Source organism: Physeter macrocephalus, chromosome 1 (genome assembly GCF_002837175.3).
Source record: "Physeter macrocephalus isolate SW-GA chromosome 1, ASM283717v5, whole genome shotgun sequence".
Taxonomy (NCBI): Eukaryota; Metazoa; Chordata; class Mammalia; order Artiodactyla; family Physeteridae; genus Physeter; species Physeter macrocephalus.
Window position 1 is genome coordinate 52,723,165 of NC_041214.2, and position 18,149 is coordinate 52,741,313.

General features: G+C 36.6%; 1 protein-coding gene and 1 non-coding gene across 8 annotated transcripts in view; one reads left to right on the forward strand and one right to left on the reverse strand.

The window, feature by feature from the left end:
• The window catches only part of RSRC1 (arginine and serine rich coiled-coil 1), a 440,472-nt gene that overhangs the window by 16,490 nt on the left and 405,833 nt on the right, over positions 1–18,149 (forward strand). For all 7 annotated transcript variants that reach the window (XM_055081512.1, XM_055081583.1, XM_055081564.1 and 4 more), the window contains 2 exons: positions 7,205–7,400; positions 7,703–7,828. In XM_055081512.1, coding sequence (XP_054937487.1) covers positions 7,207–7,400; positions 7,703–7,828 — 320 coding nt within the window. In that variant the 5' untranslated portion in view covers positions 7,205–7,206. The remainder of the gene's footprint in view (positions 1–7,204; positions 7,401–7,702; positions 7,829–18,149) is intronic.
• LOC112065054 (U6 spliceosomal RNA) lies at positions 16,574–16,680 on the reverse strand. Its single transcript, XR_002891811.1, has one exon. It is a non-coding gene; the product is annotated as a U6 spliceosomal RNA (small nuclear RNA).

The window sequence follows — 18,149 nt, forward strand, 5'->3', positions numbered from 1 at the left end:
TAGCCACTGGGGACAGACACCAAAAACAACGGGAACTATGAACCTGCAGCCTGCAAAAAGGAGACCCCAAACACAGTAAGATAAGCAAAACGAGAGGACAGAAAAACACAACAGATGAAGGACAAAATAGAATAGACAAATTGCAAGAAACAGTTAACAAGGACCTAGAAGAAATAAAGAGGAAGCAAGCAATGATGAGCAACACAATAAATGAAATGAAAAATACTCTAGATGGGCTCAGTAGCAGAATAACTGAGGCAGAAGGACGGATAAGTGACCTGGAAGATAAAATAGTGGAAATAACTACTGCAGAGCAGAATAAAGAAAAAAGAATGAAGAGAACTGAGGTCACTCTCAGAGACCTCTGGGACAACATTAAACGCGCCAACATTCGAATTATAGGGGTCCAAGAAGAAGAAGACAAAAAGAAAGAGACTGAGAAAATATTTGAAGAGATTATAGTTGAAAACTTCCCTAATATAGGAAAGGAAATAGTCAATCAAGTCCAGGAAGCACAGAGAGTCCCATACAGGATAAACCCAAGGATAAACACGCCAAGACACATAATAATCAAACTGTCAAAAATTAAATACAAAGAAAACATATTAAAAGCAGCAAGGGAAAAACAACAAATAACACACAAAGGAATCCCCATAAGGTTAACATCTGATCTTTCAGCAGAAATGCTACAGGCCAGAAGGGAGTTGCAGGACATATTTAAAGTGATGAAGGAAAAAAACCTACAACCAAGATTACTCTACCCGGCAAGGATCTCATTCAGATTTGATGGAGAAATTAAAACCTTTACAGACAAGCAAAAGCTGAGAGAGTTCAGCACCACCAAACCAGCTTTACAACAAATGCTAAAGGAACTTCTCTAGGCAAGAAACACAAGAGAAGGAAAAGACCTACAAGAACAACCCGAAACAATTCAGTAAATGGTAATAGGACCATACATATCGATAATTACCTTAAATGTAAATGGATTAAATGCTCCCACCAAAAGACACAGACTGGCTGAATGGATACAAAAACAAGACCCATATATATGCTGTCTACAAGAGACCCACTTCAGACCTAGGGACACATACAGACTGAAAGTGAGGGGATGGAAAAAGATATTCCATGCAAATGGAAACCAAAAGAAAGCTGGAGTAACAAATCTCATATCAGACAAAATAGACTTTAAAATAAAGACTATTACAACAAAGAAAGAAGGACACTACATAATGATCAAGGGATCGATCCAAGAGAAGATATAACAATTTAAATATTTATGCTCCCAACATAGGAGCACCTCAATACATCAGGGAAATACTAGCAGCCATAAAAGGGGAAATCGACAGTAACACATACATATTAGGGGACTTTAACACCCCACTCTCACCAATGGACAGATCATCCAAACTGAAAATAAATAAGGAAACACAAGATTTAAATTATTCAGTAAACAAGATGGACTTATTTGATATTTGTAGGACATTCCATCCAAAAGCAACAGAATACACATTTTTCTCAAGTGCTCATGGAACATTCTCCAGGATAGATCATATCTTGGGTCACAAATCTAGCCTTGGTAAATTTAAGTAAATTGAAATCGTATCAAGTATCTTTTCCAACCACAGCGCTCTGAGATTAGATATCAATTACAGGAAAAGGTCTGTAAAAAATACAAACACATGGAGACTGAACAATACATTACTTAATAACGAAGTGATTACTGAAGAAATCAAACAGGAAATAAAAAAATACTTAGAAACAAATGACAATGGAAACACGATGACCCAAAACCGATGGGATGCATCAAAAGCAGTTCTAAGAGGGAAGTTTATAGCAATACAATCCTACCTTAAGAAGCAGGAAACATCTCGAATAAACAACCTAACCTTGCAACTAAAGCAATTAGAGTAAGAAGAAAAAACTCCCAAAGTTAGCAGAAGGAAAGAAATCATAAAGATCAGATCAGAAATAAATGAAAAAGAAATGAAAGAAACGATAGCAAAGATCAATAAAACTAAAAGGTGTTTCTTTGAGAAGATAAACGAAATGGATAAACCATTAGCCAGACTCATCAAGAAAAGAAGGGAGAAGACTCAAATCAATAGAATTAGAAATGAAAAAGGAGACGTAACAACTGACACTGCAGAGATACAAAAGATCATGAGAGATTACTGCAAGCAACTCTAGCCAATAAAATGGATAACCTGGATGAAGTGGACAAATTGTTAGAAATGCACAACCTGCCAAGACTGAACCAGGAAGAAATAGAAAATATGAACATCACCTTGATACCAAAACTGGACAAAGATGTCACAAAGAAAGAAAACTACAGGCCAGTATCACTGATGAACATAGATGCAAAAACCTCAACAAAATACCAGCAAACAGAATCTAACAGCACATTAAAAGGATCATACACCATGATCAAGTGGGGTTTATTCCAGGAATGCAAGGATTCTTCAGTATACGAAAATCAGTCAACGTGATACACCATATTATCAAATTGAAGGAGAAAAACCATATGATCATCTCAATAGATGCAGAGAAAGTTTTTTGACTTTCAACACCCATTTATGATAAAAACCGTGGCATAGAGGGACGTTTCCTCAACATAATAAAGGCCATATATGACAAACTCACAGCCAACATCGTCCTCAATGGTGAAAAACTGAAACCATTTCCACTAAGATTAGGAACAAGACAAGGTAGCTCACTCTCACCACTCTTATTCAACATAGATTTGGAAGTTTTAGCCACAGGAATCAGAGAAGAAAAGGAAATAAAAGAAATCCACATCGGTGCACAGAAATCACTGGCATTCCTATACACTAATGATGAAAAATCTGAAAGAGAAATTAAGGAAACACTCCCTTTTACCATTGCAACAAAAAGAATAAAATACCTAGGAATAAACCTACCTAAGGAGACAAAATACGTGTATGCAGAAAATTGTAGGACACTGATGAAAGAAATTAAAGATGATACAAATAGATTGAGAGATATACCATGTTGTTGGACTGGAAGAATTAACATTGTGAAAATGACTCTACTACCCAAAGCAATCTACAAATTCAATGCAATCCCTATCAAACTGCCACTGGCATTTTTCACAAAAGTAGAACAAAAAATTTCACAATTTGTATCGAAACTCCAAAGACCCCGAATAGCCAAAGCAATCTTGAGAACGATAAACGGAGCTGGAGGAATCAGGCTCCCTGACTTCAGACTATACTACAAAGCTACAGTAATCAAGACAGTATGGTACTGGCACAAAAACAGAAATATAGATCAATGGAACAGAATAGAAAGCCCAGAGATAAACCCACACACATATGGTCACCTTATCTTTGATAAAGGAGGCAGGAATGTATGGTGGAGAAAGGACAGCCTCTTCAATAAGTGGTGCTGGGAAAACTGGACAGGTACATGTAAATTTATGAAATTAGAACACTCCCTAACACCATACACAAAAATAAGCTCAAAGTGGATTAAAGACCTAAATTTCAGGCCAGAAACTATCAAACTCTTAGAGGAAAACATAGGCAGAACACTGTATGACATAAATCACAGCAAGATCCTTTTTGACCCACCTCCTAGAGAAATGTAAAGAAAAACAAAAATAAACAAATGGGACCTAATGAAACTTAAAAGTTTTGCAAAACAAATAACAAAAAATTTTTGCACAGCAAAGAAACCATAAACGAGCAAAAGACAAGCCTCAGAATGGGAGAAAATATTTGCAAATGAAGCAACTGACAAAGGATTAATCTCCAAATTTTACAAGCAGCTCATGCAGCTCAATAACAAAAAAACAAAGACCCCAATCCAAAAATGGGCAGAAGACCTATATAGACATTTCTTCCAAGAAGATATACAGATTGCCAACAAACACATGAAAGAATGCTCAACATCATTAATCATTAGAGAAATCCAAATCAAAACTACAATGAGATATCATCTCACACTGGTCAGAATGGTCCTCATAGAAAAATCTAGAAACAGTGCTGGAGAGGGTGTGGAGAAAAGTGCAGCTCTATTTACAGTAGCCAGGAGATGGAAGCAACCTAAGTGTCCATCTTTGGATGAATGGATAAAGAATATGTGGCAGATATATACAATGGAATATTACTCAGCCATAAAAAGAAACAAAATTGAGTTATTTGTAGTGAGGTATATAGTTATTAAAATAAAATTCATACAATAGAGTCTCTAATGTTAGTCTGCATATAGCTGAAGCAATATTAGTGAGAGGGAAGGTCCAGTTAAAGAATTCTCAGGTAATATAGAATAAGCAAAGAGGTGGAAAGAAAGAAAGAAAAGATACATGGATTATGGATCCAAAATTTCCTAAATCCTTTCTAATTGGAGTATCAGGGAAGAAATAGGGGGGGAAAAAAAATGAAGAAAAATATTTGAAAAAAAAAGGGATGAAAAAAAGGTCATGAAGAACCTAGGGGTAAGATGGGAATAAAGACACAGACCTACTAGAGAATGGACTTGAGGATATGGGGAGGGGGAAGGGTAAGCTGTGACAAAGTGAGAGAATGGCATGGACATATATACACTACCAAACTTAAAATAGATAGCTATTGGGAAGCAGCCGCATAGCACAGGGAGATCAGCTCTGTGCTTTATGACCACCTAGAGGGGTGGGATAGGGAGGGTGGGATGGAGGGCAATGCAAGAGCGAAGAGGTATGGGAACATATGTATATGTATAACTGATTCACTTTGTTATAAAGCAGAAAGTAACACCATTTTAAAGCAATTATACTCCCAATAAAGATGTAAAAAAAAAAAGAAAAAAACCCAGATGATCACTATTACTCAATTATGTACAAATTTCTTAATGAAAATACACACAGATATGTGGTTACATATCATATATAGTGGATATATGGATATAAATATGTAAATGGATATTATATACACATGTTTAAATGTATATATATATATATGTACATATATACTCTATGTATGTGTAGGATTTCCTAATCATAGTATTTTGAAAGCTGGAAAGGATCATGGTGATCTTATATGCAGTGCAGTTTTGTTTTCAATGAGGAAACTGGCTTAGATATGCTAGTGATTTACTGAACATTTCAAAACCAAGTTTTCCTATTGTTTTGTTGAACTGTGAAATGTTAGAAATGTGAACAACTTTGAGGTTCAGAAGTATATTTAAAGTCTAATTCTGGCTCCAGGTAAATAGCTTTAAGTCTTTAACTGTGTTATAATAGTGATTTTTCAACTTGTATTGCATTAGAGTCAGGGAAGGGATGGCTCACCTGGTTCTGAAAGCAAAGTTGTAATTTAATGTATTGCTTTCTTTAGAGTAATGATATTTAACTTAATTTGAGTTAATATTAAAAGAAAGTGTGAGATTTTTGTTTATCTGATCCATTAACTATTTATCCTAACTATTACATAAGATGGATCTTGCTTTTATGTGACATTGAAAGATAGCTAATACTTATTTTAGTGAAAAAATAAAATTGCGTATGAGAATCTAACTTAAAAGTAAGACAAGTAAGCTTATCAGCTAAGTTAATGCCTAAATATAAAAACCTTATATTCTATTTCTGTAATTTTTTTCTTTTGTATACTAAATATACAAATATACCATAGCCATATAGAATATAATTAAAAAAGAGAAAGTTTACCCAGTTTCCTCACTTAAATATTATCAGTTGTCTTCATTTTTGCTCTTACTTATTTATGCATAGTTTCTTAAATTATAGTCTCTGTACATGCAGTTTTAAATAATGCTATAGTGGATATCTTCATGAATATATCTTTTAAGAAAAACTTTCCAGATATATTCCTAGAAATAGGATTGTTTTGTCAGAAAAGCAGCAACATTTTTATGACTCTATTTAAATTGCTTAATTGCTTTCTGGAAGGCTTATATCACCACTTTATATAGATATTAGTAGTGTGAAGAGTTCACTTGACTTCATTTTTGGTACTTTAGTTAACAATACTTCATCAGCTTTGATACATTATTTAACATTTTCTCCCTCAGATGTCACAAGTGACGTGTTGATGGTGTATTGATTCAGTTTGGTTTTTTAAAAAATTTATTTAACTTTTATTTATTTATCTTTGGCTGTGTTGGGTCTTCGTTTCTGTGCGTGGGCTTTCTCTCATTGCAGCAAGTGAGGGCTACTCTTTGTTACGGTGCGCAGGCTTCTCATTGCGGTGGCTTCTTCTGTTGTGGAGCACGGGCTCTAGGTGCGCAGACTTCAGTAGTTGTGGTGTGCGGGCTCAGTAGTGTGGCTCACGGGCTCTAGAGTGCAGGCTCAGTAGTTTTGGTGCATGAGCTTAGTTGCTCTGTGGCATGAGGGATCTTTCCGGACCAGGGCTCAAACCCTTGTCCCCTGCATTGGCAGGCGGATTCTTAACCACTGCACCACCAGGGAAGTCCCAGTTTGTACATTGTTGATGGTTAATGGGGTCTTTTAAAAAATATATTTATTTATTTGGTTGTGCCAGTCTTAGTTGTGAGAGGCAGGCTCCTTAGTTGTGGCAGGCGAACTACTTAGTTGTGGCTCACGGGCTCCTTAGTTGTGGCTCGCGGGCTCCTTAGTTGTGGCTCGCTGGCTCCTTAGTTGTGGCATGCTAATTCTTAGTTGTGGCATGCTAATTCTTAGTTGCAGCATGCATGTGGGATCTAGTTCCTGGACCAGGGATTGAACCTGGGCCCCCTGAATTGGTAGTGTGGAGTCTTAACCACTGTGCTACCAGGGAAGTCCTCCAATGAGGTCTTATCCATTTAAAAGTTTACAATTTTCAGTTGGAAAAATGTAACTCTAAAAGATAGTAAAATATCTTTTATCTTTAGGGAAATATGAGAATATAGGTAGTTGATCCCTAAACCAAATATCATATAATTAACAAAAAATGCAATTTAAATTATGAGGAAATTGTTATAATGAACTCCTCAGGGCTGACTCTTTTTGGGAGACATTTGAAAAAATTTAGGATGTTTACATTGTTCATAAATTGTAAAAACAGTTAAGTGATAGAGCTAGAAAAGTGTACTAGAGCTGTTTCTCTTGTCTTGTTAAGAAGACTTGTACATTTAAAATTTTACTTTAAGTAAGACATTTTAAATTTTTACATAGTTAAAAAAATTACTGTATTGAATTTCATCCATTGTGCCATTATGTTAGAAATAATTTTCTTTGAATTTAAACCTGTAGAAATGGGACGCCGGTCATCTGATACTGAAGAAGAAAGCAGAAGCAAGAGAAAAAAGAAACACCGTAGACGGTCTTCTTCAAGTAGTTCTTCAGATAGTAGAACATATAGCCGAAAGAAAGGTGGAAGGAAATCAAGGTCAAAATCAAGATCTTGGTCCAGAGATCTTCAGCCTCGCTCACATTCTTATGATAGAAGGTGATTTTCATAGTTTTACTTATGTAGTAGTGAGAGTAACATTCTTTAGAGTTCGTATGTTTCTGTGCTTTTAATTTTTCTGGGTAAAACACTTTTCTTTTTGTGGTTATATATTTATGAGTCTCAACCCCCAAAGGGTTTTGTTTTGTTTTGTTTTGTTTTCCCCCAGGCCCAGTGCGTGGGTCTTCATCCTTTGTCTATGCTTCGTAGATGAGAAGATACAAACTGGTATAGTTCTCATACCATATTAGTATCTGATAATATTTGGGAGGCAAGTAATATTTGATTATATTTTATTTCAGACGCAGGCATCGATCAAGCAGTAGCTCTTCTTATGGCTCTAGAAGAAAACGAAGTCGAAGTCGTTCAAGGGGTCGAGGGAAATCCTATAGAGTTCAGAGGTCTAGGTCCAAAAGCAGAACAAGAAGGTATGCCATATCAGATATTTATTGCTTTGTAACACACTATCCCCAAATTTAGTGGCTTAAAGCAATAATCATTCCTTTTTTCATAATTTACAGTTTTGACTGAACTTAGCTAGCAGTTCTTCTGTTAGTTTCATCTGGGGTCACTTATGTGTTTCTAGTTATCTGATAGCTTGACTGAAACTGGATGGTCCAGTGTGGTGTCATACAGTACCTGGCATTTGGTGCTGGCTATTGGCTGTTGGCTGGGGGTCCCTTAGATTCCCTGTGGCTTCTCATCCTCCAGTAGGAATGGCTGGGCTTTTTCATATGATAGAGGAAGTATTTCAAGAAGAACAGAAGCTGCAAAATCTCTTAAGGTCTAGCCTCAGAAATAACCCAGTGTGTTATGGAGTGAATGTTTTTGTCTCCCCTAAATTCATATGTTGAAGTCCCAGCCCCCAGTGAAACTGTATTTGGAGATAGTGTCTTTATGGAGGTAATTAAAGTTAAATAAGGTCAAAAGGGTGAGGTCCTAATCCAGTAAGGCTAGTGGCCTTATAAGAAGAGAGAGAGAGATCTTTCTCTCTCTTTGAGCATGCACTCAGAGGAAAGGCCATGTGAGGACACAGTGAAAAAGTGGCCATCTACAAACCAGGAAGAGAGCTCTTATCAGGAACCAGTCAGCTGGCATATTGATCTTTGACTTTACAACCTCTTTGAGAAATACGTTTCTGTTGTTTAAGCTGCCCAGTCTATGGTATTTTGTTATAGGAGCCTGAGCAGACGTGATGTCACTCCATCTGCATTTTCTGGCTGTGCTCAAGGGCAGATAATACAGAGCATAGCCTATCTGGAGAGAGTTGTACGTTTTGGATAATGCTAGGAAATATGGTTGAATTGGATGGGGGCCATGGTATGGAGGGACTTGATAGAAGCAGGTGTTCAGAAGTTACTGAAGGTTTTTGAGAAGAAGAGTGCTAGGATAAAAACAGCATTTTAGGAAGATCAGTTTCTTTTCTCTGTTTAGTTTTTCATTCTGTTAGGCTCTAGTTGTGGGGGTATATTAGCAGCCTGATTTTATTATCTGGGCATAAAATTCTATAAATCTCTCTGAATCTGAAGTTGGATAATAGCAGTAAAGTCCAAATGTTTAACTTTTCTGGCCTTGTATTATTTGGCCTCAGCCTCCTCTCCTTTGTACACACACAACATACACACAAGCCATTCTGTGTTACATGCCTTTTGTTCTCCATCTATGTCTCTGAGTTGCTAGCTTTGTTTCTTTGAGCATGCTCTTTCTTCCAGTTTCTTATATTATCTCTACTTTGAGAAGTTTTCCTACCCTTTAGTGTTCAGTTCTATTTAATCTCTAATTTTCTTCTTCCTTAAATCCTTTTTTGATTTTCACCTTTTCACTCCCAAGTCAAATTTAATCCATCCTTTCTCTGACCCACCATCACAGTTGATTCCTGATTTGTAACAGTTACATTATGAATACTATGTTTTTGTTATTCTCATGTATTGTAAACTCTTGCAGGGCAATCTCTTGGTACCTAACATAATGCCTTGCTTGTAGAAGCTGATTACCAGAAAACAACTTCAGTTGAAAATTTCCTGTCAGTGAGAATAGAAATAATAATCCATGCTTTTGTACGGTCTTTTACATTTTGTAGAGTATTTTCATGCACACTTTATAAGTCAATGACATTTTGATTAGGAAAATACAAGTCACTCAATTCCAAGCATCAGCGTTTTAAGATGGGGAATTAAAGGCTTATGTAACCTTTGGAGGGGCTCAGGGAATTAGGGAAGCTGTTACTGATTATTTTAGCCTAAGCGTGGAAGCTGCTTCTTTTCTTAGAAGTCACTGGAAATCTTAAGAACTCTGGGTTTGTAGTACCAAAGTGTGTGGTTCTCAAGAAACTACTTACCAGGAAGCTGCTTCTCTACCCAAGTATCTACCTATTACTTCCTCCAGAGGGGAATCTGGAGACGTTGATTTCTTCTCTTTTGCAGTACAAGGAAGGCTTTAAAAGGAATGGCAGTGGACATGTAGTCAGCAACAGATTATCCAGCACACATGCATTTTACTAAATGTTTTGAGTTTTATAACTGTCAGGTTGTCATGCAGGGTAATACCTTCATTTTGTATATGAGGAAGCAAGTTTAGAGGTTTATTCAAAACAGCGACTTCTCAGCCTCTTGCATCGACACTTCTGCATTTAACTGCAGTAACTAAATAATCTGGAGACACTGAAAAGTCCTAAATTTTGAGAAAATACTTTTTCCATGTTTTATGCACAACATTATTTTGGTCATGTATTTTAGGAATTTATTCTTCAAAATGTTTAAACTAAATGAGTTTCTAGGTTAATCTTGGTTTAAGAAGAAAATTGAACAACTCATTCTTTGAACAGTTTAGTTAATTAAGACTTTAATTTAAATAAAGAAGTTGTAAGTACATTCGTTCCTTAATATGTGCAGGGGATTGATTCCAGGACCTGCTGTAGGTAACAAAATCTGAGGATTCTCAGGTCCCACTATTGGCCTTCCATATCCATGGTTCTGCATCTACATATCCAACCAACTGTGGATCATGTAGTATTGTAGTATTTTCTTTTAAGTTTTTATTTATTTATTTTTGGCTGTGTTGGGTCTTTGTTGTGTGTGGTCTTTCTCTAGTTGCGGAGAGCGGGGGCTACTCTTCATGCGGTTCGCGGGCTTCTTGTTGCTGTGGCTTCTCTTGTTGCAGAGCACGGGCTCTAGGCGCATGAGCTTCAGTAGTTGTGGCTCGCATGCTCAGTAGTTGTCGCTTGCACGCTCTAGAGCGCAGGCTCAAAAGTTGTGGCGCATGGGCTTATTTGCTCCATGGCATGTGGAATCTTCCTGGACCAGTGCTCGAACCAATGTCCCCTGCATTGGCAGGCGGATTCTTAACAGTGCACCACCTGGGACGTCCCTTTTTTTTTAGTTTTTATTTTACATTGGAGTATAGTTTTATTTTTCTAATTTTTTTGTTTTTTAATTTTATTTTTGGCTGCATTGGGTCTTCATTGTTGCGAGCAGTCTTTCTTTAGTTGTGGCGAGCGGGGGATACTCTTCGTTGCTGTGCGTGGGCTTCTCATTGTGGTGGCTTTTGTTGCAGAGCATGGGCTCTAGGCGTGTGGGCTTCAGTAGTTGTGTCACGTGGGCTCAGTAGTTGTGCCTCATGGGCTGTAGAGCGCAGGCTCAATAGTTGTAGCGCACGGGCTTAGTTGCTCCATGGCATGTGGGATATTCCCGGACCAGGGCTCGAACCCATGTCCCCTGCATTGGCAGGTGGATTATTTTTTTTTTTTAATTTTATTTATTTATTTTTGGCTGTGTTGGGTCTTCGTTTCTGTGTGAGGGCTTTCTCTGGTTGCGGCAAGCGGGGGCCACTCTTCATCGCGGTGCGTGGGCCTCTCAATATCGCGGCCTCTCTTGTTGCGGAGCACAGGCTCCAGACGCGCAGGCTCAGTAATTGTGGCTCACGGGCCTAGTTGCTCCATGGCATGTGGGATCTTTCCAAACCAGGGCTTGAACCCATGTCCCCTGCATTGGCAGGCAGATTCTCAACGACTGCGCCACCAGGGAAGCCCGGCAGGTGGGTTCTTAACCACTGCTCCACCAGGGAAGCCCTTGGAGTATAGTCGATGGACAATGTTGTGTTAGTTTCAGGTGTACAGCAAAGTGATTCAGTTATACATATACATGTATCTATTCTTAAATTCTTTTCCCATTTAGGTTGTTATATAATATCGAGCAGTTTCCTGTGCTATACAGTAAGTCCTTGTTGGTTATCCATTTAAAATATAGCAGTGTGTACATGTCAGTTCCAAACTTCCTAACTATCCCTTCCCACCACCTTTTCCCTGGTAACGATAAGTTCAGTACTGCAGTATTTATTGAAAAAAAATCCACGTATAAATGGACCCTCACAGTTCAAACCCATGTTGTTCAAGGGTTAACTGTAGTGAGTTTTTCAAAGAAAAAGTACTATGTGATTCTAAATTTACAGGTACGTTGTTAATGATCTCTGTGCTTTTTAATAGAAAAGAGTGATTTCAGTCATGCAAAGTCAAATACTTTCACAAAACTTTGTTGTTACATGTCTAAAAAAGAAGATGAAGCATGTTTTGAGGGATGGCAGAAGGAGGGAAATCAAATGTGTGAGGTTGCTGCAAGTTTCTTGGATAAGTTATAGAGTAATTTGATGATTATGCTTTTTAGTATAGTTTCTATATTCTTCCTGAAGTACTCAAGTTGTGACATGTATCATGTCACTTCCTTTTACAACAGTAAGAAACCTACTATTATTCACAGTATGTTTACTTATTTCCTCAATTCTAGGATACACAGAAAGTAGTTACAAAATTGCTGATATGTACCACTTTGAAAAACAAACTTATAGAGTCAGGTATTTTTTGTGGTTCTTTTTATCTTTACTCTGGGGTATTTGGTTCTCCTCTCCACTTTATTATGGTTAGTTTCTTTGAAGAGTTAGGTTCATTTGTTTCTGTTTATATTTCATTTTAAGTTTTTTTATCCCCTAAGTTTTTAAATTGTATTTACTTTTTGGTCCCCCTGCCTTTATTTTCGTATGTGAAACATTAACGTGGTTCCAAAAGACAGCACTATAAAAGGTGTGCACGAAGAAGTATCATGCCCCTTTATACCTTCTATCCTGTTCCTAACCACCTCCTAGAACTAATCCTATTAGTTTGTGTTTTAGCTTTCCTCCGTTTCTTTTTAAACAAAGTAGTGGTTATATCTGTGGCATACTATAGATACTCTTTGCACTTTGCTTCTTCTATTTACTAATATATCTCGGAAATCACTGTATCAATTAATGGTACTCTTACTCATTTTTTTAGCTGCTTATTGTACTTCATTGTGTGAATGTATCATGATTTGTTTAGCCAGTTTCCTAGGTATGGACCTTAAAGACAGTGCCAAAATTTTACAGTTACTAAAAAACTGTCATGAATAACCTGGTGCTTGAGTATTTTTGTATTGTTGGAGGTGTATCTTCAGGGGAAATTCCTAGAAGTGGGATTGCTGAATCAAAAAGGTAAATAAGTTTGTAATGTTTTTGGAAATTGCTGAATTCCTCTCAGTAATGCAAGAGAGTTCTGTTTCCTCACAGCCTTACTGACAGAATGTCATTTTTATTTTTTATTTGATTTTTTAATTGAAATTTATTTTTTACTAATTACAATTAGTTTTATTTTAATTGAAGTATAATTGACTTACAATATTATATTAGTTTCAAGTGTAAAACATAGTGATTTTTTTTTTTAAATTTTTTTGCAGTACGCAGGCCTCTCACTGTTGTGGCCTCTCCCATTGCGGAGCACAGGCTCCGGATGCTCAGGCTCAGCAGCCATGGCTCACGGGCCTAGCTGCTCCGCAGCATGTGGGATCTTCCTGGACTGGGGCACGAACCCGTGTCCCCTGCATCGGCAGGTGGACGCTCAACCACTGCGCCACCAGGGAAGCCCCATGGTGATATTTTTATATGTTATATCATTTAATACATTTTATACAAAATGATCACCACAGTAAGTCTAGGACTGTCACTGTACAAAATTATCACAATATTACTGATTATATTTCTTATGCTGTACTGTTATAGTCCCTTGACTTATTTTGTAACTGGAAGTTTGTTCCTCTTAATCTCCCTCACCTATTTCACTCATCCCCCGCAACCCCCTTCCCCTAGCAACCATCAGAGGGTTGGTTGTATGTGAATCTGTTTCTGTTTTGTTATGTCTCTTCATTTGTTTTGTTTTTTAGATTTCACATAGAAGTGAAATCGTATGGAATTTGTCTTTTTCGGTCTGACTTATTTCACTTAGCATAATACCCTGAAGGTCCAGGTTGTCACAAATGGCAAGATTTCATTCTTTTTTATGGCTGAGGAATAGTCCATTGTATATATATATATATGACATCTTTATTCATTCATTTATCCATGGACACTTAGGTTGCTTCCATGTTGGCTATTGTAAATAATGCTGCAGTGAACAAAGGGGTGCATATATCTTTTCAAACTGGTGTTTTTATTTTCTTGGAAAAATACCCAAAAGTGGAATTGCTGGATTGTATGGTAGTTCTATTTTTAATTTTTTTGAGGAAGCTCCATACCGTTTCCCGTAATGCCTGTATCAATTTACATTCCCACCAACAGTGCACAAAGGTTCCCTTTTCTCTACATCTTTGCCAACACTTGTTATTTGTTGTCTTTTTGATAATAGCCATTCTGACAGGTGTGAGGTGATATCTCATTGTTCTTATTTGCATTTTCCTCATGATTAGTGATGTTGAACATCTTTTCATGTGTCTGTTGGTCATCTGTATGTTTTCTTTGGAAAAATGTCTGTTCAGGTCCTCAGCTTATTTTATAATTGGTTGTTTGTTTTTTTGATGTTGAGTTGTATGAGTTCATTGTATATTTTGGATATTAACCCATTTTCAGATATATCATTTGCAAATATCTTCTGCTATTCTGTAGGCTGCCTTTTGGTTTTGTTGATAGTTTCCTTCACTGTGCAAAAGCTTTTTGGTTTGATATAGTCCCATTTTGTTTATTTTTGCTTTTGTTTCCCTTGCTTAAGGAGACATGTCCAAACAATATTGCTAAGACCAATGTCAAAGAGCATACTGCCATTTTCTTCTAAAAGTTTTATGGTTTCAAATCTTAAATTTAATTCTTTAATCCATTTTGAGTGTATGTTTGTGTATGGTGTGAAAAAGTAGTCCAGTTTGATTCTTTTGCATGTAATTGTCCAGTTTTCCTAGCACCATTTATTGAAGAGGTTGTCTTTTCCCTATTGTATGTTCTTACTTTCTTTGTTGTAGATTAATTACCCATGTTAAGTGTGGGTTCATTTTTGGGCTAGGTATTCTGTTCCATTGAGCTATGTGTCTGTTTTTGTGCTAGTACCATACTGTTTTGGTTACTTTTGCTGTGTAGTACAGTTTGAAAGCAGGGAGCGTAATACTTTCATCTTTGTTCTTCTTTCTCAAAATTATTTTGGCTCTTTGGGGTCTTTTGTGTTTCCATACAAATTTTAGAATTATTTTTTCTAGTTGTGTGAAAAATTCATGTGTATTTTGATAGGGATTGCATTGTATGTCTTCTTTTGAAAACTCTTTGTCCAGATCTTCTGTCCCTTTTTTAATTGGATTGTTTGTTTTTTGCTATTGATTTATGAGTTTTTTTTGTTTTTTCCCACTCTTTTTTTTAAAAATTGAAGTATAGTTGATTTACAATGCTGTGCCAATCTCTGCTGTACAGCAGAGTGACTCAGTTATACACATATAGACATGCTTTTTTTAATATTCTTTTCCATTATGGTTTATCACAGGATATTGAGTATAGTTTCCTGTGCTATACATTAGGACCTTGTTGTTTATCCATTCTAAATGTAATAGTTTGCATCTACCAACCCCAAACTCCCAATTCATTCCTCTCCCTCCCCCACTCCCCTTTGGCAATCACAAGTCTATTCTCTATGAGTCTGCTTCTGTTTTGCAGATAGGTTCATTTGTGCCATATTCTAGATTCCACATATACATGATATCATACAGTATTTGTCTTTCTCTTTCTGACTTACTTCATTTAGTGTGATAATCTCTAGTTGCATCTATGTTGCTGCAAATGGCATTATTTCATTCTTTTTTATGGCTGAGTAGTATTCCATTGTATATATGTACTGCATCTTCTTTATCCATTCATCTGTCGATGGACATTTAGGTAGTTTCCATGTCTTGGCTATTGTGAACAGTGCTGCTCTGAACATAGGGGCGCATGTGTCTTTTTGAATTGTAGTTTTGTCTGGGTATATTCCCAGGAGTTGGATTGCTGAATCATATGGTAATTCTATTTTTAGTTTTCTGAGGAACCTCCACACTGTTTTCCATAGTGGCTGTACCAACTTACATTCCCACCAGCAGTGTAGGAGGGTTAGCTTTTCTCCACACCCTCTTCAGTATTTGTTATTTGTAGACTTTTTAATGATGGGCATTCTGACTGGTGTGAGGTGGTACCTCACTGTAGTTTTGATTTGCATTTCTCTAATAATGAGTGATGTTGAGCATCTTTTCGTGTGCCTACTGGCCATCTGTATGTCTTCTTTGGAGACATGTCTATTAAGGTCTTCTGCCCATTTTTTGATTGGGTTGTTTGTTTTGTTGTTGTATGAGCTGTTTGTATACTTTGGAGATTAAGCCCTTGTCTGTCGCATCATTTGCAGGTATTTTCTCCCATTCAGTAGGTTGTCTTTTCATTTTTTTTTTTCTTTAATGGTCTCCTTTGCTGTGCAAAAGCTTGTATGTTTGATTAGTTCCATTTGCTTATTTCTGTTGCCTTAGGAGACTGCCCTAAGAAAACATTGGTATGATTTATGTCAGAGAATGTTTTGCCTGTGCTCTTTTCTAGGAGTTTTATGGTATCATATCTTGTGTTTAAGCCTTGAAGCCATTTTGATTTTGTTTTTTTTGTGTGCATGGTGTCAGGGTGTGTTCTAACTTCATTGATTTACATGCAGCTGTCCAACTTTCCCAGCACTACTTGCTGAAGAGACTTTTTCCCATTTTATATTCTTGCCTCCGTTGTCGAAGATTAATTGACTGTAGGTGTGTGGGTTTATTTCTGGGCTCTCTATTCTGTTACATTGATCCGTATGCCTGTTTTTGTACCAATACCATACTACTTTGATTACTGTAGCTTTGTACTATTGTAAAAATATGGAACACTTCACAAATTTGCGTGTCATTCTTGTGCAGAGGCCATGCTAGTCTTCTCTGTATCATTCCAGTTTTAGTATATGTGCTGCCGAAGCAAGCACTGTATGAGTTTCTTATATACAGTTGACCCTTGAACGACAGCGGTTTGAACTGCAAGGGTCCACTTATACGTTAGTTTTTTCCAATACATATGTACTCCGGTACTACACTATTGAGTTTGGTTGAATCTATGGATGTGGATCTGGGGATGTGGAGGGTTAAAAGTTATGAGGATTTTTGACTGTGGCGGGGAGGGAGGAGTTGATACCCCAACCCCTGAGTTCTTCAAGAGTCATCTGTATTTTGGATATTAACTTGTTATTAGATATGTGATTTACACATATCTTCTCCCATTCAGTACATTGCCTTTTCATTTTATTGATAGTTTCCTTTGCTGTGCAGAAACCTTTTCATTTAATGTAACCATATTTGTTGATTTTTGCTTTTGTTGTCTATTCCCAAAAATCATTGCCAAGACTTATGTCAAGGATATTTTCCCCTATGTTTTATTCTAGGAGTTTTGTGGTTTCAGGTCTTATGTTTAAGTCTTAAATCCATTTTGAGTTCATTTTTGTGTATGGTGTAAGATAGTGGCCCAGTTTCATTCTTTTACACATGACTATCCAGCTTTCTCAACATCATTTATTGAAGAGAGTATTCTTTCCTCATTGTTTAGTCTTGACTTCTTTGATGTAAATTAATTGATGATATGCACATGGGTTTATTTCTGAGCTCTCTAATCTGTTCCATTGATCTATGTGTCTGTTTTTATGCCGAAACCATATTGTTTTGAATGCTTTGTAATATAGATTGAAATCAGGAAGCATGATTCCTCCAGCTTTTTCTTTTTTCTCAAGATTGTTTTGGCTATTTGGTGTCTTTTGTGGTCCATACAAATTTTAGGAGTGTTTGTTCTAATTCTGTGAAAATGCCATTGGAATTTTAATAGAGATTGCATTGACTATGTATATTATTTTTGGTAGTATGGATTATGTTAATTTTATACCCTGATGCCTTACTCAATTCTGTTATTGCTTGAGTTAGTTTTAGCATTGATTCTCTAGGGTTTATCAGATACACTATCATGTTGTCTGCAAATAGAAATAGTTTTACTTCTTTTCCAGTTTTTTTTCTTCCATTTGCTTTCTCTCATCTAATTGCATTGGCTTTTACTTCCAATAAAATATTGAATACCAGTGGAGGTGATATACATCCTTGTCTTTTTCCTGATTTTAGTGTAAAAGCTCCTAGTGTTTCCTTATAAAGAAATATACTGGCTCTGGGGCTAAAGTGTATATATTTTGTCATGTTAAGAGAGGATCTATCACTTTGTTTTTGTTTTTTTCCCGGAATGGATATTGAATTTTGTTGAAGGTTTTTTCATCATCTGTGGATAGAATCAAGTTTTGTTTTGTTTTTTTCCCTTAGATCTATTAAGGAACTAATCTTGCTTTTCTGGAATAAATCTCCATTGGTCTTGTGTAGTATTTTCTTTTTTTGTTTTGTTTTGTTTTGTTTTGTTTTGCGGTAC